The sequence below is a fragment of the Cyrtonyx montezumae genome, unplaced genomic scaffold (assembly GCF_038088225.1).
Source record: "Cyrtonyx montezumae isolate F1298 unplaced genomic scaffold, pur_monq_1.0 scaffold_45, whole genome shotgun sequence".
NCBI classification, from domain to species: Eukaryota; Metazoa; Chordata; class Aves; order Galliformes; family Odontophoridae; genus Cyrtonyx; species Cyrtonyx montezumae.
Window position 1 is genome coordinate 853183 of NW_027072051.1, and position 25883 is coordinate 879065.

General features: G+C 55.1%; 1 protein-coding gene across 1 annotated transcript; it reads left to right on the top strand.

Moving 5' to 3' along the window:
* The first annotated feature begins 790 nt into the window (after nt 1-790).
* On the top strand, nt 791-25883 carry PPFIA4 (PTPRF interacting protein alpha 4). The gene is made up of 29 exons (XM_065747442.1): nt 791-1454; nt 6463-6564; nt 6664-6828; nt 7174-7248; nt 7544-7639; nt 8028-8249; nt 8329-8475; nt 8586-8724; nt 9319-9398; nt 10204-10335; nt 11353-11415; nt 12720-12811; nt 14762-14903; nt 15153-15358; nt 15763-16003; nt 16191-16226; nt 16829-16962; nt 17111-17274; nt 17791-17884; nt 18121-18202; nt 18683-18883; nt 19830-19892; nt 21763-21938; nt 22483-22580; nt 23224-23399; nt 23608-23676; nt 24469-24646; nt 24861-24952; nt 25377-25883. Exons 1-28 carry the CDS (start codon nt 1218-1220, stop codon nt 24917-24919), a joined length of 3669 nt encoding a protein of 1222 aa, XP_065603514.1. The 5' UTR covers nt 791-1217; the 3' UTR covers nt 24920-24952; nt 25377-25883.

Here is a 25883-nt window from a genome sequence, read left to right on the forward strand (position 1 = left end):
GGGACCGTTGTCCATCCAGAGCAGGCTGCAGCATACCCCAGGGGCTGCATCAGCAGAAATTCCTGCCCGGCTCCTTGCCTGCAGCAGCACCTCCCAGCACTTCAGGTCTCCATAACGTTCTGCTCATAATCTGTGGGCTGGACAATGCCCCAGACACTTGTACCTGTGGGTTTGAGCTGCAGAAGGAGAGGTGAGGCTCACAGTGCTACATCCCTGGCTCCAGCCCTGCTTTAATCCAGTGTCAGTCCAGGCTGCCACCCAAGCTGGCAGCTCTGCCTTTCCCCTCCAGCCTCTCCTCCCTGGCATTGGTTGGGGAATGACACTTGTGTTTGGGTGGTGATTCAGGGATGCCCCCGCCTCCATCCTCAGGGTAGAATTCTGATGGACAGAAGATGTGTGGAGGATTAGCACCAAACAGCCAGTCCTGCCACGTCAGGCCCCTGTGGGGCTGCAGGGAGGGGGAGGGAGAACATTTATCTGATCTTTCAGCCTTTTTGCTGCTTTGATTTTCCCCTATTTTCTGCTGACAGGGACTTTCTGTGACTTGAACCATAGCATCCCACAGCATCCAGGTGCTCCACAGAGGGGTCTTGGCCTGCTGGAGGCAGGAATTGATTGAACTCTTGTCACCTCTCCTGCAGGTCACCACGTTGTATTTAAAGAGTTGCAACTCCAAATAAAGACAGGTTTCTGCACCAGCTGGGACCATCTCAGTCCACCTCAAGGGGAGCAACTGTTCTTCATCTGACTTCTCAACATGCCCAGTCACCCCATACATCCTCCAGAGCCTCCCTGTGCAGCTGCCAGCTCAAGCTCACCACTGGGACGTGTCCCCAAGGGTCACTTCATTCCCCTCTGAGCATCCGCGTGGCTTACCAATGCTCCTGCCCCTTCAAAAGGCATCAGAGCAGCAGCACAAAAGGTTGCAAGGACACTGACAGCACCACGCAGCCGATCAGGGGGATTTAGGACTGTGAGGACCCTGTGGATGCCAAGGCCAAATTCCTCCCAATGATGTTTTCCGCTTAGCACTCGGTTGGCACCCAAGAAGGGATGGGGCCTCCCTCCACCTTCAGCACCACGTTACCCTCTCCAGTGCTGGCTCCCCTGGCAGGTGGGAGCCCATAGCAATGTGATCGGGGCCCCACAGCTCGACAGCACCCACCAGCACCCCAGCAGGCACCTCCAGCACCCTCAGCTGCCTGTCACGCCCCACCATGATGTGTGAGGTGATGCCCACCATCAGCGAGGGGGACCCCCTGGGCCCCCCTCAGGGCTCCGAGGCTGATGCCGACTTTGAGCAGCTGATGGTGAACATGCTGGACGAGAGGGACAAGCTGCTGGACACCCTGCGGGAGACCCGCGAGACGCTCTCCGTCACTCAGAGCCGCTTGCAGGAAGCTCTGCGGGAGCGTGACCAGCTCCAGAGGCAGCTCAATTCGGCCCTCCCACAGGTAAGGGCATGGGGGAGTTGGGGCTTGCCGTGGCTCTGCTGGGATTGCTGGCTCTACTGAGAGCTGGGTGTTGCGGTGCTCCCAGCTCCTCCACCCGCAGGACCCACTCCAGGTGCTCCAGACATTCAAACTCAGCTTCTACAAGGAGAGATGCTCAGGTCAGGAGAAGAGTTGGGGAGCAACACTGACCCGCTTTCTGCATGCCTTCCCAGCTCCAGACAGGGGAAGGCAACCTGTGTCCCTGTGCTCGCTCAGCTCTCCGCAAGCTGCCCAAAGCAAAACACCCAGCAGTGCTTCCCCAGGAGCTCCTGGGGTCCCCGTGACCCAGAGTTGCTCTGAGCCATGCCCAAGAGGCTCGTGTCCCCTCTGCTCCCTCCAGCACTCACTGCAGAGAGCACACCAGGTCACCCTGAGCACACCGCCCGCTCTGCCGCCTCGGATTAAGGGAGCGCGCGGATTTACTCTCCGCTCCTGCTCCAATAAAGGGTCCCCAGTGCCACACACGGGCAGCGTGCAGGCATAACAAACTGGGTCAGCACAGAGGCACTCAGTGGCAGCTCTGTGCCTGCACAGGGTCCAGCTGGATGCCCCACTGCGGCCCCCTGCCCCACAGTGAGGGATGCAATGAGCTCGGGTGGCAGATGGGGAATTTCCCTGGGCTGCTGCTGCTGCTGCTGCCTGGCTTTTCCCCCTGTGGGCACAGGGGACTCCGGGCACGGCCACCCTCTCTGGAGATGAGGGCTCAACATGAACACAGGGAGCAAACCCAAAGGCGCTCACCTACCCAATGGGATTGATCCCAGCATGTGCATGTACCAGGTAAGTGGGACGTGGCGGGTTTCTGGTGCTGTGCAGGGTATATGGGGGCTTCCCATGTGCCTGTCCTGTCCTATTCCTCCTTGTTGGTATCTCCTTCCTGAGGTCTGCTTTGCCTAGGAGCTTACTGCAATTTGTCAGACCCCATTGAGAAGGGAGAGGTCAGAGTGATCGCTTGAAGAACCCTCTTTTTGGAGCAGGGTTGAGCACCCACACACCTCAGTGGTCCCTGGGGCTGACATCCCTTTCCTGCTGTCTCCTAAGAGCCAGGCCCTGGCTGTGTGGAGGATGTGCAGCCTGGGGATGCTTTGAGTGGGGAGGTGACACTCTGCATCATTTCAGCTGGATGCCACTGGGATCCAGCACACTGTCTGGGAGTGGGGCAGACCCATGGATGGGGCAGGAAGCAATGCTTCAGGGGTGCTCCCGTCCTCCCACCCTGTGCCTGTTTGGGACCTGGCTGCCACATGGCTGAGACCCCCCCTTCCTAATCTATGGGGGCATCCCTCAGCCCCCAAAAAGGCAGAACTCCAGGGCGATTTCCTGGGGAGACTAAGCTGCCTTAATGCTTCTTTACATGATTTATTTATTCATGTGGGAGCGCTGAATGCGACTTAATCGGGCTGAAAGCTCTCAGCTCCAATCCCTCTCCCCTCCTGGCTGCATGGGGGTGTGCAGCAGAGCCCTGGCACTGTGGACCAAGCCCTGCCCAGGGCACGACTGCTCCCTGCAGTACCCAAGGACCCTGGCACATCTATCAACCCTCTCCTGCTTGGCTGTGACCTGGGGGTGCCACGTGCAGCACTCCAGATGTGTCCAGATGTGCTCATGCGTCAGGTTGCAGTTATCTACGCCCTGCCCAGGGCTCAGGGGTTTGGCAGCAATCGCTGTCCCCAGCTGTGGTGAGGGAGAACACGGGCTCCCAGTCTTCACCAAGGCTGCTGTGCAGAGGGATACCCATGTCCTGGGATACCTCCTGCAATTCTTAATTCCAGATCCCACACCACTACACCCTCACTGCTCTTTGGGGCTGCCCAGGGAGCTGAGAGCTGGGCTTTTTGGGTGCGCAGACCTACCAGGATCTTCAAGCCTGTGGAATCCCCCAGGAGCAGGGCAGGGTCCTGGCATCAACCATAACCCCTTTGGGAAAGGACAGAGGAAGAAGGCAGCTTCCGTGAGCACAGCCACAGTGCCAGTACCATCAGTGGGTGATAGTTGAAGCCCTGGGTTTTCCACATCACCCTCCATTGCTTTCTTGCCCGTCATGAGCAGTCACTCCTGTTTCCTAGCCAGGACCCAGAACGTGCCCAGCACTGACCAAGGAGCCCAGCCCCAAGCCACAACACTGCATTTCAGTGCACCCTGTGGTGCTTCATGTCTGCATCCCTGCTTGCACTGAGAAACAGCATCCGTGCCCCTGCATCCCTCCTGCATGGGGCTTGGTGCTGAGCCCAGCCAGGCACACTCATCTGGCTTTGGGTGGTTTGGTTTTAATCCAAATTAGCCATTTCCCAGGCTGCTGGGCTTCCCACAGGGCTCCTGGGTGCTCTCAGTGCTGTGTCCGATTATCCTTCGTTTGATTGAAGATCAGGCACCCCTGCTCCACTTTCTAATCCATTTAGAGGTGTCCCTGCTTAGTCCGAGTGTTTGCTGGAGCCATTGCATGCAGCACATCTCCACATCTGACCGTGGCCAGGGGACAGGCAAATCTCTGCCTCCTCTTTGCAGCCACGGCTTAGGGCAGCAGCACCTGCGGATCAGGGTGGAGTGAATGGTTCCTATTTTTATTCCCAAAGCATTGAAATGAGGTTTTCAGGTGCCTCTCATCCCTGCAAGCTCAGCTAACCCTTCTGGCGTGCTGCTGTCCTGTCTCACCTCGGGGATGCTGCTATTTTTGGTGGGAAACACTCTTTTTCCCCCAAGGAAGGACAGGCATTACTGTCTCTTGGGATGCTCTGGGCTTGGCAGCCGTGCTGCTGGTGCATGGGATCCAGCCAGCCTTCCCCAGCAAAGGGGGCACTCAATGGGGCTGGGACCAGAGCTTCGTGCTGAGCCCTGAGCAGCCCAGGATAGAGCTGTCACTGTGCTCTGACCCGCTGGCCCTGATTCATCAGGGGACTCCTGCCTGCTGATTTTTTCTCTCTCTTTTAATCTCCTTGACTTCTGAAATGAAAGCCTGATTGTGGGTGCAGTCTGCACAGCTCTGCCAGCCCGGGAGGCAGAGCAGAGAGTTGAGCTCTGGTGATCTCCATTCCCACGATGGCATATCCATCCTGCTTTCCTGACTGCCCAGATGCCTTGTCCCATCTGCCCCACACTGCAGGGTGCACTGTTTGCAGCCTCGCACCTTCTGTTTGCAGTTTGCTGAGCACTTCTGTTGCTGCAATGCTTCCCACCCCATGTCTGTGGGTTTCCAAAGGGCTGCAGCAAGGAGAGCATTCCTCTCTGCAGCCCCCACTCCTGTGGGGCAGAGTGAAAGGTCTCCAACCTCTGCAGATTTGGAGGCTTTGGATGCACTGAGTCCCTGCAGCACGACCTACCAAAGCTCAGGCTGCCTGTCCCCAACCCAAAGCAGCCATCAGTATGGGGACACCCCGACTCAGTACCTCTCACTGCTGCCCTTTCTACTCACTGGCTTTCCCAGCCCCAGTGTAACCCACAGGGATGCTCACGAGCTGCTCACTCCTGCATGCCAGTGCTTGCGTAACGCTGTGGCACCGCTCTGTGCTGAGCCCTAATCCCATGGGCTGGGAGAGCCTTGGCTGGCTATTGCCATCCCTGCGGTTTAAGGGGCTGTGGGATGGTCCAGGAGCAAGTGTGGGATGGTGCCTGGGCACTGTAGGAGCTGGTGGGGGAGGTTTTGGTGTGACGTGACCATTCTAGGGGATACAGGGATGATGCCAGCTCTAGAGCAGTCCCTGGGGCAGGAGTTTGCTTGGGTGATGCTGGGGGGAGGATGCTGTGCAGGAGCAGCCCTGAGGCTTGGTGATGGGCAGGAACGTGTTCATTTGTAGGGACAGCGACTGGCTTGGCTGCTGGGATTGCTCTTTCCCTTCTGCCCCACTGCACCATGTTTAGGTCCTGTCCCACTGTGGGGTCTTAGTACCACCCGTGACACCTCTGTCCCCAGTACTCCAGGCTAAAAAGCACGTCACTGCGGGCAATGGTGTGAGAAGGGAGAGGGGAAATTCAGCTGAGGCAAACAGGGATTAAAGCACTCTTAATTTTGTGCTGGGACATCAGCTGTGGCAAGAGGTTCCCCTTTGAGCTGAGCAGAATGTTTAATTCAAACTGAGCCTCGACATCTTGCTTCGGCTTGAAGAATGTTTTATTTGTTTAACTTGAAAATTAGAGTGAAAGAGATTTTCATGCTGTGAAACCGCTCGCAGCCTCCAGTCAAAATTTGGTTTGGTAATGCTCAAGCAAATCTTTCTCAGCCTCTTCTGCAACCCTTTTCCTTTTCAGTTCTTCTCAAAAAGGCTGTGAAATGGGTGTAAATTCATGAAGCGTTTCCTCATTTGCATCTTTCACCCTAAAAAGTCCCAGCTGCAAATTGCTGTGTAGCCCCTGTGCAAACTGGTGCCTGAAACAGCAGCTGGGAGCAGTGGGAGAGTGCTCCTAGGCTAACCCAGGTGCTTGGTTTTTGTTTTTAAAGAGGAAACGAACCCTTCTGCACCATGGGAACTTCATAACAGGTTTCCTTTCTGCTCCAGAAAGTCAGAGTTGCAATCACTGTGTTTCTGAGGAGTCCACATATCCCCAGGGTTGTGCTGGGTTTGCAGCTTGCCTGTGGCATCACCCTGTGCACGGCTTTTTCTTGCTGGATAGCCCTTCCCAGGAGGGATTGGTGATGGAAGCAAGGATTGGTGGCTCTGGCCAAACTGGTGGCAACTGGGAGACATGCTTTAATGCCATCGAGGACCTTTGGAGCCATAGAGCCATTTCATGGACATCAAACCAAGGGGTTAAACACTGAGATGTTGCCTTCCTCTCTTGTCTAAAGCAGAGGCCAGGGATAAATCACCTCCCAGCTTGCCTGTGTTGCTGTGTGCTCCCCGTGCTGTCTCCATCACTCACTGCCTGGCTCAGGGTGGGAAGTGCTCCGTGCTGGAGGTCCCAGCAGCAGGGTTGGGATGCTGGCTCTGCCTCTGTCACAGTCTCCCAGCTAACAGCTGCACTCTGATTTGTGCAGGAGTTTGCGACGCTGACGCGGGAGCTCAGTGCGTGCCGGGAGCAGCTCCTGGAGAGGGAAGAGGAGATCTCAGAGCTGAAAGCTGAGCGCAACAACACCAGGGTAAGTGTGAGAGTGCTGTCTAGCTTTCGGTCCCCGATGCTGTGGAACTGGCATTGCCAGTCCCAAGGTGGTAAAAAACTGACATCTGCCCTCTTGCAGCTCTTGCTGGAGCACCTGGAGTGCCTGGTGTCGAGGCATGAGCGGTCCCTAAGGATGACTGTGGTCAAGCGTCAGGCTCAGTCACCATCTGGGGTTTCCAGTGAGGTCGAGGTGCTCAAGGCACTCAAGTCACTCTTTGAACATCACAAGGCACTGGATGAAAAGGTGAGATGGGCTGCTGGGATCTGGGGAGGAGTGCTGGCCTGGTTTGTTCTTTGCATTACGTATAGATCTTCATTTGCTTCAAACATCTTGCTCTGATTGAAGACATTTCCAAGCTCCCCTGGCCATGGCTCTCCTCCAAGAGTCAGGTTAATCCAGGCTATTCCTCTATAACATGATTTTGTTCTCCCAGGCAAGAGTTTGGAGCATTCCTGAGCCTGTGCCCTGGACTTGAATCCATCTGAACCTGGCCTTCAGCCAGATCAAAGGGACTAGGGGTTTCCCTGTCTCCTGGGCATTCTCATCATAATAAATAACCACATTTCCCACCGTCTTTCCCAACTGCAGGTCAGAGAGCGCTTGCGAGCATCCTTAGAGCGAGTGGCAACCTTAGAGGAGCAGCTCGTGGATGCCCATCGGCAGGTGAGTGGGGTTCGGAAGCCTATGCCAGGCCCTTGCTGGGGAACTGCTGGGCTACAACTACTTGGAGTTATGTCACACCTGTGGATTGTTGTGGAGTTTGGTGAACTATGGCCTCCAAATGGTCACGCAGATGAGAAAAGTGTCATTTGGGTGGCTAATCTAAAATTCCTGTTTACGTGAAGTCTTACATCTACGTAATATTTAAGAGGAAACCTTGTAAATTCTGCAGCCTCACTCATAGCCGGAGCACGTGGCCTCGTTTCTCTATCATTAATTAATCCCTGTTGGCGTGCAGGTGGCAGCTCTGCAGCAAGGTGCCACTCGGGAGGCCCCAGCAGGCGAGCGGGATGAGAGAGAGCCCAAGGAGCCAGCACAGAAGCTTCCCTGGAAGGTGAGAGCCCCAGAAACACCTGCTCTGACCATGCTCACCAGGGCCATGGTTTCTCCAAATCCCTTGTTGCAGGCTCCATGGTGCTGAAAGCCTTTTGCCCTCTGGGTGCATATCCCTGGGGAATGTTCTTCCCAGTGTGGAAGGATTTGTGCTCCCAGGGGCTCGGCCTCCTGGAGATGCTCTGCGCATCCAGGGATTCAGCCCTTAGCCATCCTGGTCCCATTGCATCCCCCTGCCTAGTGGGGACTGTTCACAGAGGTCCCAAAGCCCCGTGCCACCCTCTCAGGCACATTGCTGGGTCCCCACAGAGCCATGTTCACTCACTGCACAGCCACAGGCCGTGGTTTGGGGCAGCCAGGCATCTGCTTCCCTCTCTGCTGCCTTGCAGCGGCTCTCCAACGGCTCTGTCCACCCGGACGATGAGGCAGGGAGGGTGGTGGAACTACAGGAGCTCCTGGAGAAGCAGAATTTTGAAGTGGTCCAGGCCAAGGAGCACATCTCTGCGTTGGCTGCCAGCGTCGCTGAGCTGGAGGAGGATCTGGGCACTGCCAGGAAGGATCTGATCAAATCAGAAGAGATGAGCAGCAAGTACCAGAGGGACCTCCGAGAGGTGAGACCCTGGTCCTGGCCCAGCTGTCCCCAGATTGGTGGCCACGGATCAGGACGTGACAGTCCCATCACTTCCTCAGGCTCTGGCTCAGAAGGAGGACATGGAGGAGAGGATCACCACACTGGAGAAACGCTACCTGGCAGCCCAGCGAGAAGCCACCTCCATCCATGACCTCAACGACAAGCTGGAGAGCGAACTGGCCAACAAGGAGTCCCTGCACCGCCAGGTACTGAACCAGGACCCAGAGGCTCCCGCTGCCCTGGGGACTTGGGAGGGAGAAGTGGGGCTGGGGTCAGCATGCAGGTGCCCGGTGACACGTCCTGATGTGTCACACAGTGCGAGGAGAAAGCCCGGCACCTGCAGGAGCTGCTGGAGCTGGCGGAGCAGAAACTGCAGCAGACGATGAGGAAAGCAGAGACACTGCCTGAGGTGGAAGCAGAACTGGCCCAGCGCATCGCAGCACTCACCAAGGCAAGTGTGTGGGGTGCTGTGGGGTGCTTGGGGACAGAGGGGACAGTGCAGGAACCAGAGGGTGAGACAGGTCTGGAGGCCCACCTACAGAGACAGCCCCAGGCAGGCTCAGGGCACAGTGCTATCAGTCCCAGCCTTTATGCTTTGCTGCCCTCTGCCTTCTCTGTGGTTGCAGGGACAGTACGCAGCTTTTAGAACTGATGAGTCCTGCACATGCAGGGTTTGCTCCTCTCCCTCAGCTCCTCTCCCCAAGGCATGGTGGCACTGCTTGGTCAGGGTGATGTTCATTTGTTGCTGGGAACACAAAGAGGAGGAAGAAGGAACCAGGCTAGATATGGGAGAGTGCAGGCATGGAGGAAGGCGTGGATATGGCCAGCCCTGACATTTCAGAGTGCTGGGGTGAATACCAATTTGCTTTTGGAGGATTTACATCTCCAGTCCACTTGCTAGCAGTCATTTCAAAGCTCATAGCACAGCAAGTTGTGTTGGGGATGCAGGCAGCAGAAGGGAGTGCCAGGGATGGAGGGAGGGATGCAGGAGGGCCTGTTTGGTTTTGGGAAATGCCATCTGAGAGGGCTGCTCTGCTTCTCCCAGGCAGAAGAGAGGCATGGGAGCATTGAGGAGCACCTCCGGCAGCTGGAGAGCCAGCTGGAGGAGAAGAACCAGGAGCTGGCCAGGGTAAGTGCTGCTCAACCTGGATGGGAAAGTCCTTGCAGGTCCTGATCTTGCCTCAGTTCCCCCTTGCCTTGGCAGCTGGGTTCCTGGAGGCTGTGTAAAGGGCTGTCTCACTGCTGGCTTCAAAACAGTGAAGAGAAGGACCTTGCTGATATTTTCCTGCCCAGAATGTGTCCATCTAGGGTCACCTAGGAGCTTGCACTGGCCCTCTGTGATTTCCCTCTCTCCTGGTATTCATGCTGTTAGCCTGCCACATTCCTGTCCTGTCTTGTGTAGTCCCTGCTACTGAACAAAACATCAAGCCAAGACCCCAGATGTGAGACAACCCTAAACACTTAGCCGTGGGATGCACAGTCTTGCTTTGTTCCTCAGCTGGCAGCTGAAGGAGGCTGCCATGCCTGATTCTTGGGTCACTCAGTTGCCATTACAACGTGTGCCCCATGTCTTGGTCATACTGGGGAAGTCTCTGGTTGTTTTCTCCCAGGGCAGAGGTTTGGAGAATCTTGCAAATCCAGAGGATCCTCTGGAATCTGGAAAGTGTCACCATGTTGTGACTGGCTCTGGAGGGTACACAGGTCAAGCTTGTGGGAATCAGACAACCTCCTCTCATCCATGGCCTTGAAACAGCAGAGGCCATCAGAGACCCAGCAGAGCATTCAATCTGTGCTGTAAATGCAGGATTTTTCCCCAGAAGCTGGGTCATCTGTGATACCACCAGCAGGAGCAGGATGGCAGTGACTGAGCTCCTCAGTGCAGGAGGAGCAGGTGCGTTGGATCAGGTGTGACTGGTTACTGTTTGCTGCTGCAGGCTCGACAGAGGGAGAAGATGAACGAGGAGCACAACAAGCGGCTCTCGGACACCGTGGACCGACTGCTGAGCGAGTCCAACGAGCGGCTGCAGCTGCACCTCAAGGAGAGGATGGCTGCCTTGGAGGAAAAGGTAGTGGCCAAGTCTAAGGGGTCCTTGGAGGGCTGCAAAGTCTGCAGCCCCTACAGCACGGAGCCTCTGCCAGCTGCAGCGCAGGAGTTTGAAAGCACCCGTGCAGGGATGGAGAATCGATCCCATGCAGGATGCCAGCCAGGTGCCAGGGCTGGTGGGACTGTAGGGAAGCGTGCTCAGCATCGTGCCCTCATCTCTAGCCAGCCCTCACCTGTCAGAGTCCACTCCCCACCACCTTCACCTCTGACAGCAGCAGGATTCATCCTGTTCCATTCCCCTGCTTCCCTGTGTCTGATGTGCAGCCTCAACTGCAGCCTGCACCCAGCTGTCAGAACAAAGCCCTACTGCATTTTGCAGGAGAAAATGCAGTGTTCATCCTCTAGCCCTCCACGTGCTGCTTTGAAACCTCCCTCTTCACCAGGCCCCGCTGCCAGACCGACCTGCCTTCTCCAAGCCAAGGCCGTGTCTGTGTGCAGCATCCCAGCTCCCTCCCTGCTCACCCAGAAAGCCAGGCTTTGAACTGCATGAATGCCATTAGCTGGGAGTGTGGGTGACCCAGAGCAGGAATAAACTTCGAAACATCAACAGGAGGTCAGCTCATGATAATTAATCTCTATTTGGGTTCCTGCAGGGACCAGGCTCCCTTGGTCCCCCAAATCAGACCAAAGAGGGGGTGTACCCCCTTGCTAATGCCTCAAGGAACAGATTTATCTCCCTGCTGCTCTGCGCCTCCTGTCCTGAACCAGACCTGGCTATCAAATCTCTTAATTTCTGCATGTCTAGAGTGGGACCAAAGCTGGGCCTGGTAGCCCTGCTTGAAGAGCAGGAGGTTTACAGAGAGGTCTGGTTGATGGGCAAGTAGGTGAAGAAAAGTTTGGGAACTGTCATTGTCCCTCGTGCTAGGTGTCCAGCCCACCATCCATGCAGCGATTCCACGCTGGCCACGCAGACATTTCCTAAATGATGTCTCTTCTTTCCTGTTTTTGTTCCCTTTTCTTTTGTTTCATTTTTTCAAAGAACACATTGTTACAAGAGCTGGAAAATACCCAAAAGCAGATAGAGGAACACCAGCACGACAAGGTAAATGCTGCTGCAGGGAGCCTGCCCTAGTGACTGCGCTTTCTCACTCCTAATCCCTGACTAGTGGCAGTCGTGCCACCTAAAATACTCTAGTTTCGGAGGAGCTGGGATCCCAAAGCACCCAGCAGCAGGAGGCCACAAACTAACCCACGCAGTGGATGGAAGCTGCCACCCACCTCCCCGGAGACCCCCGGTTCTGTTCCCTAACAGGCATGTTCAGTCCCATCTCTGTATTTCTATCACGCTCATCCATCCCCCCACCGAGGACAGGAGTGAGGTCGTGGTGGCTTCATCCTCATTTCTAGAGGAGGGTTTGCCCCTGTGCTTTTTGGAGCAGCCTGGCCACAAGTGACAGAACTGCTGGGGCAGCCACGTTCCCTTCACCCTCGAGGCTGTCCCAGCCCCCCTCTTTCTTTTGGTGGGGAGATCCATGCCCAGCTCCATGCCCAGCTTGCAGAAATCCCTGCAGATCTTCACACCTTCCCTGCTCTCAAATAAAGCATCTCCGTAGGGTCTGCGAGATGAGTCTGAAGCTGGAAGGTTGCATCTTTTGAAGCAACAGGAGCTTTTGGGATGTGCCCCGTGTCTCATGCATGGCTGGGAAGGCTGAGGAGCTGCTTTCCCTCTCACTGGCAGCCTCTGCTCTCCCAGATGCTCTCTGCCTGCAACAGGAAGAGTTAGAGGCACTGCTTGTGCTCCCCAACCACAGCTGCTCTGAGAGGCAGAGCCCAGAGACCCGCATGTTGCTGCCTGCATGTTGCTTCCCCTGTTCAGCCCATTTGCCCATGGGACTGGATATCCTGCAGTGCCCGGAGGATTCCATCCCTCTGCCTTTCTGCCCACCTGCAGCTTCCCCCAGCACCTCCCACAGGACAGCATGGTCACATAGTGCAGGCACAGGTTCCCCTCCTGGGGCTGGCAACGGGTGGGATGAGCCCAGCATCAAATTTGGCTGGTGGATCCCTTGCTGCTGCCTGTTTCCCACGGTGAATGTGCACATGCAGCCTGGAGCAAAGCCAGAGCACCTTAGTGGGACCAGTTCTCCTTCATCTTGCAAGCCAGCATCGCTTCGAGCCCGCATGTGTCTGTGATCACTCCTTCCCTTGGCAGCATTGCCCCGGCATCATCATTCACTGTCGCCTGCATGAGCTGTTTCCTTACTGGTGTAACAAAGGTACTTCGGAGATGGGATGGGCATTTTTAGAGGGAAAACCTGGAAATAGCTACGGATGTGGTTTGCCCCAAACTTGGCTGCTCTTCAGTGCAAAACCAACCCCTCTGCTCATCTGTTCTGCCCCAAACAGCGGCGGTTGTCCGATGAGATCGACAAACTGCGGCTGGAGGTTGATCAGCTCAAGACCAGAAGTGGGACGTTTGTGGAGAGCGTACACTCCAGGTGAGAGGCTCCTGCCAAAACCCTTATTTCTGACACACCTCCCCCGTGATGGTTTTGGGATGCTCTTCTTTCAGGGCCCCAAAATGCTGTTGGCATTGAATAGTTCAGTGCCAGCAAGCCTTGATGCAGAGCTGCACGGTGGTTCATCACAGCAGATCCGTCCTGGGGGGAGGCACAGACCTTTGAGAACAGCCCAGCCCACCTGAATGACCCAAAATTTGCTCTCCTGATGGCAAAAAGAAAACCCACCTACTGGACATACATTTCTTTTTCTGCACAAAGGACTCAGAGTCTATGTAACCACTCTCTCATCTATGTCACCCCAAGGGCGGCTCTGCTGAGGTCCTGTTCTCACTTCCCAACTCAAACTGCCATGGATCACGTACCATTTTCTTCACTTGGTCTCATTTCCAGTCCTGCAGAGGTCTCCCATGACAGCTGGGTGTTCACCAAATGCCTTTCTCCCCAGAGAGCAGGGGATGAACTGGGAAGGAGGAACCTGTCTTGCCGTGGTGACCATCAGTGCAGAGGCCCCCACGTATCCCTCTGCTCTGCCACACTTCCATTTAAAGTCAGCAGGGAGGTAGGGGGACCCCAGTGCTCCAGGGCATGAGATGAGCTCTCAGCCTCTGATATTGGCCAGGGAAAGCCACCTTCAAGAACCCAGGAATGGTCAGAGAGACAGGGTTTATGCAGCATGCACCCCACCACTCTACTGCAGCTGCCTGGAAGACTGTGTCCTCTTCTGAGCAATGGAAATGTGAGCTGGGTGCATCAAGGGATCGCTGGGAGCAACCACCAGCAGCAACAAGTCACCTCCCAGAGAGGGTGGAAATAATGGGAGCTGTTGCAGCAAGCCTCAGATCTGTTGGGAGCAGAGAAAAAAGTGCCTGAAGGACACAAATCAGCATTGGAAAAAAAGAAATGGGGAAAGTGAGGGAGAACTTGTGAGGACGAAGGACAGCTGAGTGCTGGAGGAGTGCTTGGATCATATGTGGGACTTCCTCCCATGGGTCTCTAAGAGCAATGTGGGTATTGCTTACTTATTAGTTCTTTATTTCTTGAAGCAGAAAGCTTGAGTTACAGAGGCTGGAATAATCCCCAAGTTGAAATGTCAGCTTTTGTCTAAGGCGCCTTTATCTGTTTTTAGCTTGGGAGCAGCTTGTCAGCAGCTCCACAGCTTAAATCCTCTTGGATCTCGGGCTGTGCCTTCGTCTGCAAACACTGAGCTGACACCATACAGAGCTGCTCATGTTGGTGATTTTGCTGGGGGTGGGGAGCCCAGATCTGTCCCTCTGCTGGAAACCAGACCCACCATGATAAAAAATCTGCTGCTTGCTCTGGGCAAATGCTTTCATCCTCCTAAAGCAAGCCCCAAACTTCCTACCTCCTATTGCAGTGCATACAGGGAGGAACAGCCCCATGCTCTGGGAGGATGCTTTGCTCAGCCACATGGATGGTCTTTAGGGTAAGAAGGTGTGAGCAGGTGACACTGCTGCATTGCTCTGTCCCCGAGTACCAGCATGAGCTTGGAGGAGGATAAAGAAGTCCCAGATGGTTTCTGGTGGGAAATCCCAAGTGATGCTCATGCCCTTGCACCTGGAAGATCTGTTTCAAATGGGATTTTATTCATCATGGTTTTTCTTGCGGAAATACTGAAGAAAATGTAAAAAGAATGACTGCCCATCTAACTCCCATTGTGAGGATCAGGAGGACACACACTAGGGGACTCTAGATGTGTTGGGAACCATGCAGGCCTAAACTGGGTGGATGTTCAGTGGAGAGGTAGCAGCAGGGTAAGGCCTGGGGCTGAGCAGGGAGGCATCACTGGGGTGGTCATTCCAGAGTGGCCCTGTCCCCCCTCCTCTGTCCTGAGGGCTATGTTGAAAGCAGCCAGGGGACAGGAGCATCCTTACACGGGCAACATCCAGAACAGGACTCTCTCCACAGGTCCCACATGGGCAGTGCCACAGACCTGCGCTTCCCTCTGAGTGCTGTGGTCCATGCCCCTGCTGAGCCCTTCGGGGCAGCCCCAGGCCTTCCTCGGACACAGAAGGGCCGATTCAGCACCCGGAGAGAGGAGCCAGCCAAGGTAACCCACCCTCCTGCCAACACGGGGGCAGGATCGGGGTCAGGATTGGGGTCTTTATGCATGCTGGTCTCATATCTCCCTGATCTGAGGGGCACAGTTTCCTTCACCTGGCACGTGGATGGAAGTAGCATGACAAGATTCGTTTCCCCCCGTGGTCGTACTGTGGTGTGACTGTTGCTTGGAGGCGTCCGGTTTGGCTTTTGGGGGCACGGAGGTGCTGTGTGGGACCAGAGGATCTTGTTCCTCCAGGACTGGGAGCAGGCCCAGGCAGGCAGTGTTCTGGCCACGGGGCCTCACGCCTTTGACAGCGATCCTGAGATCTCTGATGTGGATGAGGATGACCGCGAGACGCTCTTCAGCTCCATGGATGTGCTCTCCCCTGGTGGGCACTCGGATGCCCAGACCTTGGCCATGATGCTCCAGGAGCAGCTGGATGCCATCAATGAGGAGATCAGGTAGAGGCCACAGCCCAAACCTACAACTGCCTGACTCTGAAATGGCTTCAGAATGGGGAGGAGGATTTGATGCTCTAAAATGGATGTCTTGGTCCGACTTTAGTCAGGAAAATGGCCCTGGGACACCTAGCCACGGGGCTTGGTTCTTCCTGTTCTTTGGTGACAGCAGAAAAGATCACTGTTGAAATAAAATGAGAGAGAGAGAAACTGGGACATCCCTCACCCTCATTTTATGTGGATTTTGATGGGTCTTACTGCCATTCCCAGAGCTCAGGGGCTCAAGTCACAGTACCTGGTCTGCCTTTCCACAGTGTCAGTAAATCCCATGTCTAGGGGGTGCCAGAGGCCAGGGACCACCCCAGAATAGTGGGGATCCAGGAGCCCTGAGCCCACTGCTCCTCCAGGATGATCCAAGAGGAGAAGGAGTCCACCGAGCTCCGTGCAGAGGAGCTGGAGACCCGTGTGACGAGCGGCAGCATGGAAGGCCTCAACCTCACCCAGCTCTGCAAAAGGGCCTCCATCCCCACCTCGCTGACAGCCCTGTCCCTGGCCAGCTCCTCCCCACCGCTCAGCGGCCGCTCCACCCCAAAGCTGACTTCCCGCAGTGCTGCTCAGGACCTGGACCGCATGGGGATCATGACCCTGGTGAGGATGCTCGTGGGGCAGATGGGAGCCCGGGCAGGGGGTGTGCATGTGGCTGCTGGGGGTGGAAGCAGCATCCCGGTGTCCACACAGCTGAGAGGTGTGGAACAGGATGCTTCTGTTTGCTGAGTGGTTTCTCCATTAACTGCTGCCCTTTCTGTGTCTCTCTTGCTTTCCCCCTTGCAATCAGCCCAGCGACTTGAGGAAGCACCGGAGGAAACTGCTAGTGAGTGGCTCCCGCTCTGCTTCTTGTCCAAGCCCCTTTTTTGGCCTGCTCCTGGTTTTGCCCACACTGGGTCAGGGTGCACCGGGTGTGGGGTAGAGCTGGGGACCCCAGGGATTCAGCAGGAGGATCAGGGGGATCCCATAAGGTGCTTGGAGATGTTCCAGCTGGCAGCCTCAAGTTCTGCAGGACACAGGGAGGGTCAGACAGCACTAAGTCCTCAAATAGTGAGCATCCCTTTTGGAGGGAGGATGTATTCGGGACATTCCCATCTGTCTTCCTCAGAGTTTTCTGCTGTGGCAGCAGCTTCTGTCCCTACATCCTCACCTGGGCCATGGAGCTGCATCCTCTCTCCTCCCCATGCCCCATCTTCCCAGGATCTTGGCCCTGTGGCTGAATCCTCCCCATCTGCCTGTGAATTGGAGCCACCACCAGGGCTCTGCTTCAGGCTAATCCTGGAGCATGGCAAAGCCTCAGGGCCCTGCTGGCTCTTTTGGCCGTGCCTCCATGGAACAAGAGAGAGGGGTAGGTTCTGGGGCAGGCAGCAGGACAGGGATGAAGCTGGGCTTTGGCCATCCAACCTCATGGATCCTGTGCTTGTTTAGTCACCTGCAGCTCGGGATGAAAGCCGAGAGGATAAAACCACCATCAAATGCGAGACTTCTCCCCCATCCTCCCCCAGGACATTGCGGCTGGAGAAGCTGGGCCACCCCGCACTGAGTCAGGAGGATGGGAAGAGGTATGTGGAGCACCCGCTGGATCTCAGTCCACATGTTTGAGGATTCATGTGGGGGAAGGCGTGGAGATGGGCTGGGGTTTGCCCCAGCTCGTGTGCTGCTCGGGAATAACCTAAGGCTTTGCTGTTCCTCTCCCTCCTCCATCCCCAGCTCACTGGAGGAACAGGCCAGTAACCCCAGCAGCAACAGCAGCCAGGACTCCTTGCACAAGGGCTCCAAGAGGAAGGGGATCAAATCCTCCATCGGGCGTTTGTTCGGGAAAAAAGAGAAGGGCCGCTTGATTCAGCTGAGCAGAGAAGGAGCCACAGGGCAGGGTCTGTGAGCAGCCCCATTCCTGTGCATGCTGGGCGGGCATTCTCTTGGGTCAGGCCCTACTCACACCTTCTGGCCCTCTCTGGCTTTGGAGTAATGTTGGGGTTGCAGGCAGAGGAGTAGGAACACTCCCGTTGGTCTGGGGACATTGAGGCCACTGGCTCTAGGCAACCTGGGGCAGGCAGATCCTGGTGCTTTCTGCCCCATGGACCTTTCTGACCTGAGCACAGTAACAGTGTTAATGCTCTCCAAGAGAATAGTGATCCCTCATCACTGTATCTTATCCCCAACATTCTCAAATCTGTTTCCCTCCCCGTGGCACCTCCCTGATCTTGCACAGCCCCATGGTGGGAGATGCTTTTCCACATATAAGTCCTTTACTGCATCAGTGTTGAGCATCTTGAAATGGGAAGGCTGGCAGGCAGGAATCCCCGTGGGCTCCAGTGTGACAGGGGGTGCTCTGGGGGTGGGTTGGAAATGGAGACCATCTCCTCCTGTACTGTGATTGTGCCCAACAGTGCTGCTGACCGACACAGAGGTGGGCATGCAGGACCCTCTGGGACTTGGCAAGTTGGGTGCTCAGGCTGAAAAGGATCGGCGCCTACGGAAGAAGTGAGTGAACCTCCTTTCCTGCCACAGCAAGAAAGTGGCCCTGTCTGCTAAGCTGTGACACAGGGCTAGGAACTGCTGAGAAGGCTTCTTGTCTTCACCCCTTCTTGAGCCACGTTAGCTCCTTTATTGCTTTGCTGCTGGCTGGTTTTTGCTTCCTACAGTCAGTTCCCTTTTGAGAGTTACTTTCTTCCCCTCAAACTCCCAATAAATTACTCTTCTGCTTCTCTTTGCTCCAGGCATGAACTTCTGGAAGAAGCTCGGAGGAAGGGATTGCCCTTTGCTCACTGGGACGGCCCCACCGTTGTCTCCTGGCTGGAGGTGAGGCAGAGCATGCCCCCACACTGTCCCCATGCACAGCACCCCACAGTCCCACCATCTTTGCTCCATGCACATGGGTGGTGGTTGCTAAACAGCTCATGCTCAGCAACTCAGAACCTCCTCCCAAGGCATGGAGATGTTTTCTGTGCTCCCCAGATGAGAAGGGAGGTGGCAAAGGAGCATCTGTAGCATCCAAGTGAGTGGAGCTGGGGGAGCAGAGCAGATCTCCAAACCCCTCCTGTGTCTGCAGGGTTCTGCTTTGGGGTTTCCTCAAGCTCTTGAGTTTAAAGGCTCAGGGAGTGCTCTTTCCCTGTGCTCCATCCACGAGACACAGGGAAGCTGCTCTGCCCACAGGCAGTCTGTGCAAGGCCAAGTGAAAAAGGAGCCCAACATGGGAATGCAGCTTTGATATGGAACTTCAGACAGGGTGTCCTGTAGCATGCCAGGGTGGGTCTCCTGACTTTGCCCTGTCTTCAACAGCTGTGGGTGGGAATGCCAGCCTGGTACGTTGCTGCTTGCCGAGCCAACGTGAAGAGTGGAGCCATCATGTCAGCCTTGTCTGACACTGAGATCCAGAGGGAGATCGGCATCAGCAATGCTCTGCATCGCCTGAAGCTGCGCCTGGCCATCCAGGAGATGGTCTCACTCACAAGCCCCTCAGCACCACCCACCTCACGGACGGTGAGCACTACATCCCACAGCCCACAGCCCACTCCATCCCTTTCCCTTGGCTTCTTACAACCACAGTGGATCACTGGCCCCTAGGGAGTCCTGCAGGCAAGTGTGGAAGGAAAGAGTTTGGCAGTGTTCAGCACAGGTTTGTGGGTGGGGTGACATGCCCCGAAGGAGCAGTAAACCCACCAGACACGTGTCCTCTGACACAAAGATTATTTACTGACACCAAGTGTGAAGCAATTCCCTGCCTTGAGACCCCAGCAGATGTTCTTGTCCTCACACACAGAGGTTGTCAGCAGGAGGCTGACCCTGCAGAGCAGCCAGTGAAGAGGCTTGAGGAGGGGATAAGATCCCACCTCAGCAGCACATGTTTGATTTTCAGGGCCAGCTCAGTTATGCACAACCATTTTTTCAGTTACTTCAACACAAACCTTTTCTTGGGGCTGTCTGAAATCCCTGGGGCAAGTCAGAGTAACTGCAGATCCCCTGCTTGCCCAGGATAAGACATGGAGCTGATGGCAGGATTATATCTTGTGCTGGTCCCTAAAGCCCCCAAGGGGTTAATGGTGCCTCAGTAAGCCAAGACGTGTCTGTAGAAATACAGTCAGCAAAAGGAGCAGCCCCAGGCTTGCCCTCACATGGCCCTGTCTGAGGTCACAGCTGTCAGAGGCAAGTCTGCAGGCTCCATGAACATAAAACCAAAGTATCAAGGCAGACAAAATACCAGTAGACCTTACTGTGTTCTCCATGGCTGTATGGACAGCCCAGACACCCCAGAGACAGTGAGGTGTCACCAGCTTAAGCTCCATGGAGCTGCAGCGTGCCCCCTGGCTCCGCTCCACATGTGAGGGTGCTCTGATCCCCCTTCATCCTGAGCCAGGCTCGTGTCTGCCATATCTGTGAGCCCTGGTTCCCATGGCACTTGGACAACTCTGCCCTTTTCTCCTTGCAGTCCTCTGGAAATGTCTGGGTGACCCACGAGGAGATGGAGAACATGGCAACATCCACCAAGACGGTGAGGCTGGCCCTGCTGCCGCCGCTGTGGGTTTCCAAGCTGAGCTCCAGGCGTGCACTAACACACTAAACCCCGGCAGGGAAGGGGATCTCTGCCATGTCTCATGTGTCAGCTCTTGGCCAGCACTGTGCACCTGTCTAGAAACCATCTTTCAGCCTTTTATATCCCAACAATTTCTAAAGCTGGCTTAAAAACCGTCAGATGCATTTTCCTTTGTCAAGTCCCTGCGGGTTTTGCTGGGTTTCTAGTGCCAGTTGTCAGTTAAATAGGAAAGAAAGACAAAATGCAAGAGTGATCTCACATACATGCATAAGTCTGATCCCCACATTGGTCAGCCTACACCCGGAGAAGTCACTGTCCCGTTTACATTAGCACACCCAAATATTTCCCCTGCTGTCACTACCACTGCTTGATAGCTTGAGGTTCCCCAGAGAGATGTGGCTGTGCTCCCAAAAGCTCTGGGTGCTTTGGAGAGATGCAGCCATGCTCCCCTCTCTGCAACTTAATGACTCTGTGTCCGTATTTCAGAGCTGGGGCAGCATTTTGGGCTGGCAGTGTGAATTAATTTGGCATCTTACTGAAGCACACACCTGCTGACTGGGTGTAGTTGGCCGGGGTCTTTTGGGGACAGAGAGTTCAGAGTTAAAGCACTTTCCCTTGTAGGTTTTGAGAGGTTGAGAGAAAGCAGCCCATGATAACAAGCTGCAAAATGCACAGATTGGCCTGGGCAGCCCCTGCAGGGTTTGTGACCCATGAGCTGAAGCTGAAGTGTCTCTCTCCAGCTGTTGAGGTGACCCAAGAGCTGCCCATATTTCCCACGACAGATGTCTGAGCCCCAGTGTCTGTGCCAGCTAATGCCCAAGACCTGTTAAAAAACCCCATCCAACATTCTTGCTTGACTGATTTGTCAAGAACCCTGGGCCCTGCAGGACTGAGATGTCCCCAGCACTGTGCTGTCAAGGCTGAGCCCCTCGAGCCCATCAGATCACACCACACTGAGGGGTCCCGTGCTTGGCACACATGACGTATGCTGTCACAGTGTAGCACTGCCAGGTACTGACTTTACCTGTCCTTTCTATTGACATGCTGCATGTGTCACGCTTAGGACACAGAAGAGGGCAGCTGGGCACAGGTGAGGTCCCCACTGCATCTTCTTCATCGGGTGGTGAGGGGGGTGGATGTGGGAGAGCTGGACACCATGGGGAATGAGTGTGGGGCATCAGCATGCAGCAGGTCCTGCCCGGAGCTGGGCCTGCACCCAGTGCTTGCTCCCTGAGCCTGGGACCTTGCTACAGAACATCTTCATGAGCTAAAAAGGTGGGAGGAAAAAGGCCTGCTCGGATCCATCTCTTCTGGTTTTGAACACTCTCAATTGTTTTTATACTTCTCGTGGATTTTGTTTCATTTTTGGACTCAGAATTGGCTTGCAGTGCAAGTGAAAGGGTGTTTTGCTGCCCAAAACTGACCTCCCTTCATTTTGAAGTCATAAAATAGAAGATTTGGGTATTTCTAAGGTTTTAAAAATCAGCTGGGTATGCACTGAAGCATATTTCTTATTTAGTTGTTTCAGCTTTCACGAATGTGTATTTTCCAGAGGAAACTGGTCACGAAGTCCGACCGTCCCTTGTGTTTGCCTCTTGGCTGCTGCCCCCTTTCCTTGAGGCACATCAGGAGAACTGCACTGTGGCCAAAAGGACCATTCCCCCCCACTCCTTCAGCCCAAACGAGGGTGGAACTCCTCTGGTCCATGTGTAGTCCTCAGGACAGTGGACCCCCGTGCTGCACCACTGAGCTGTCACTGATCCCCTGGGGCTGTGTGCAGGTTTCCTAAGCCCTGGTTTCTTCCTAGCTTCTCCATTTGCTTTCACAGACACTGGCCTATGGGGACATGAACCACGAGTGGATTGGGAACGAGTGGCTGCCCAGCCTGGGCCTCCCACAGTATCGCAGCTACTTCATGGAGTGTCTTGTTGATGCACGGATGTTGGACCACCTCACCAAGAAAGATCTCAGAGTGCACTTGAAGATGGTGGACAGTTTCCACCGGTGAGTCCTCTCCTTTGAGAGGCCCTGAGGGTGCGGTACCTGCACATGGATCAGGGGAGGGGGGATTTTGAGGGATTTTCCTGTCTTGGCCAGCCTCAGTGCTGGAGGGTGGCTCATCTAGGCCAAGCTTGGACAGCCTCTATGGGCAAAAGTTTGCCTTTAGTACTTGAGAGGAGAGAGACTGGAGAAACCTTCTCCTGGCTGCAAAGCAAAGAAGCTCATGCCAGTCAGCATCCTCACCTGCTGACCACCAGCATTCAGTTTGGACCAGGAATGGCTGTGGTGAAAATTGTGGGCATGCAGAGGGGAAGAGGCTCATGGGGAGCATGTCACTGATAACTGATGGACTGGGGAACTACCACAAGAGGGAGGGATGTTCCTCAGCTTCGTAATCGTTCCTTTGAATTTCATCTGTGCTGATTCAGTCCTACACCAAAACATCCTTTGGGCACATGGAGAGTTAGCAGGGAAGTGGGTCCCTCTGTGGGGTCTCTCCAGGGTGTCTGCCCTCCTGAAGGTTGGGTGATGTCTCGTGTCCTTGCAGCACCAGCTTACAGTATGGCATCATGTGCCTGAAGAGGCTCAACTATGACCGCAAAGAGCTTGAGAGGAGGCGAGAAGAGACTCAGCACGAAATCAAAGGTCAGCAGTCACAGGCACCATCCTGCCCTGGAAAAGTTGACAAGAAACCTCCAAAGAGATGCCCAGTAAACGTCTCTTTCCTGTCTCGTGTTCTTAACACAGCACTTGCTAAATGAAAATCAGTATCTCTGAGCAATACTCATGCCTGTAGGGCTATTCTTCCTGTAGTATTTCCCCAGCAGATTGCTCCAAGTACCCTTAAGCTCACCCCAGTCAGGCATCAGTAGGGAAGGAGGGTGTCAAGGCCTAGCCCAAGCATCAGGTCAGCTTCTCCTGCCCCTTTTAGATGCTTAGGACACCCCTTGGCTTGTCAAGCTCCCCTTCCTTGTTGACTATCCAGAGATTTCCTGCACATCTGACCGCTGCTTGGATTGCAACTCATTATTGATAATGCCCCTAATTACATCATCAATTCAGGGCTCTTCAGATTAATTTTCACAGTTGTTTTCTGCCTCTCACTTCTGCATTTAGTTTGGTAAATTGAAGTGAGCTGTTCCTGGCACTTAGCTGCATGATATTGCTGCTGGCCCAGGAAGGAGAGTGCCAGGCTCAGCCTGGGGCTGTGTGGCAGGGCTCCAGCACATCCTCCACAACCAAGAGCACGGTCTGGGCTGTCCTCAAACGTGCTCTTGCTCTTTTGCAGACGTGTTGGTGTGGACCAACGACCAGGTCATCCACTGGATCCAGTCCATCGGGCTCCGCGAGTACGCAAACAACCTCGCTGAGAGCGGGGTGCACGGGGCACTGCTGGCCCTTGATGAAAACTTTGACCACAACAGTCTGGCTCTCGTGTTGCAAATCCCCACGCAGAACACGCAGGTGAGGAGGGCTTCCGTGGGAGATTTTGGAGGAGGATAGCTGGCATGGGACATAGCTGCAGTGTGACTCCACCAGTATCACCAACTCAGCTCTGCCTTTCGAAGCAGAGCACTGTGATGGCACATGATCTTTTCCCCCACTGTTGTGAGGGAGCTGTGCTAGGAGCTGCTCCCATAGATGAAGAATGTTCATTTGATGTTATTTTCAGGCTCGACAAGTGCTGGAGAGGGAGTTCAACAATCTGCTTGCATTGGGCACAGATCGGAGGCTGGATGATGTGAGTAGCAAACCTCTCCCATGCCCAAATCATGCTGGGCAACTGTTCTTGCTTCAGAAATAGGAGAGACAGAACTGTTGTTCCCTCCCACCTTACCCTGGGAAGACAAGTAGCAGTTCCATGAACAGTGAAATACATTAAAACTAAATAATTTAAAACTGTCTGTGGAAGCAAGGGAGGTAGGGTCTTGTGCATCCCTTCTCGTGCTTAGTGGGCTGAATTTGAGGAGGAATCACACAGCTTTCTTTGCCAGCTGGTTTTTTTTGTAGCCTTTTAGAGGCACAGATGTTCTGAGCATGACATGTAATGGCTGCTGAAGCTGGTGGGTTGGAGATACCCCGTTACGCAGCCAGAAATCTGTTTGCATTGAGCAATTGAAGGTGGGAATTTGTCTGGATCTGTCCTACATACAGCTTTCTTGCATGAGATATGACAGCAGAGCTGGACAGAGCTCTCTTCAGAGCATGAAGAGTAGTAGGTACTTCAGTACACAGTTAGATGCTTCCCTTTGGGTCTTTACTGCGGCTTTTGAGTCGATGCTTCCAGGACATCATTGCAGGGAGGGTGGAGAGGGGACGGGCAAGCTGGGAAGAATGAAACCCAGCTCATAGGATCCCAGAGAGCTCTCCTATGTCCTGGGCCCAATCAGATCACACACTTCTGCACAGCGTGGGTTGATGTTGGCATACTGGCACCCGCACACTCTGATGTGAAAACCTTGAGGGCACCTCACAAGGGTGGGAGGTGGTGCTGTCCCCACTGCTGGCTTCATAACGTACTCTTCCTTCCCAGGGTGATGACAAAACCTTCCGTCGGACCCCGTCCTGGAGAAAGCGCTTCCGCCCGCGGGATGTTCACAGCATCAACATGCTCAGTGGCTCCGCTGAGACGCTGCCCGCCGGCTTCCGTGTCACCAGCCTGGTGCCCCTGCCACCTCCATCCGCCCCTGCCAAGAAAATGCCCCCAGAAGGTATGCCACCCCATCCCAGCAGCGTCCCTGCTGGATCAGAGAGCCCCGTGCCACTGTCCTGAACCTTTGCCGCATCCCCAAGGGTACAGAGCCTCTCTCTTTGGTTCACATGGCTGTAGTGTGCAAGTGCTGCCGAATAAATGTGTTGGGGGGAAGCTGAGGACTAGCTGGGGCAGTCACTAACTCTGTCATCTGCTCCTTGTTTCTCTTTCAGTTGGTGCCTCTGGGTCACCACGGTTGGAGACCTCCACGGTGCGGACGTACTCGTGCTGAGGATCAGTGTGATGGGATCCAGCCCAGCCCTGGGTACGTGCGAGGAGAACCAGAGCTGGGTGGGGACAAAGAAGGGAACAGCAGCACCAGCATCCTCCAATGGTGTGACCCTGTCACCAAGGTCTGCCTCACCATGGGGGTGTGCTTGGGGAACAGCCTGCTGCTTGCTGAGGCTCACAGGATGCTGAGATGATGCAGAAGAGATGCTCAGCATCCCAAGCCCTGGTCTGGGTGGTACATATGGATTGTGTAGTCCCTGGGGTCCCCAGGATGCCATCCTCAATGAGGGGCCCCATTGGAGTGAGGGAGGGAGGTTCTCCTGGGACACTGCTGTCCCCCAGGGCATGGTTCCCTGTGCCAGGAGTGGTCACCACAAACTCCAGATTTGTCAGCACGTTCATCTCCAGGTGGAGGTGAACCACGGTCCTCATGGAGCCTTTCCCACCTTGTTTCTCAGCACATCCCCACTATCCATCCAGCCAAGTGCCAGCTGCCTTTCAGGACAAGGCCAGAGCTCAGTCTGTGCCTGTTTCTCGGCCCAGACCAACCGATGTCGCAGTGCTGCTGCCATGGACCAAAAAGGCTGCTCTCCCTTCTGCTTGTGCACCCCACTGCTGTCCCCAACTCCCCGTGCCTCCCGCCTGCCTGCCCCACCTCACACCAGCCAGGCTCCCGATGTGCTCCCCAGGTGCCTGCTCCTGGAAGCAGAAATGCCCCAGAAATGGGCTGCCATGGTTGGAAACCTTTCTCCTGCCTGGTTCATGTTGCCAATATATCGTGGACTGTCGCCCTGGGCATCAGGGATGCCACTGCACGTAGGACTCAGCGCCGAGGAGGGTTCAGGCTCAGCTCTGCGTGAAAACCCTGATGCTGGGGGAGATGGGCAAGGAGCTGCCCTGGGTGGGATGGAGGGGCTGAGGCCAGGATGGGCACTGCACGGGGTGGAGCGGGGAGCGGCCGCTGT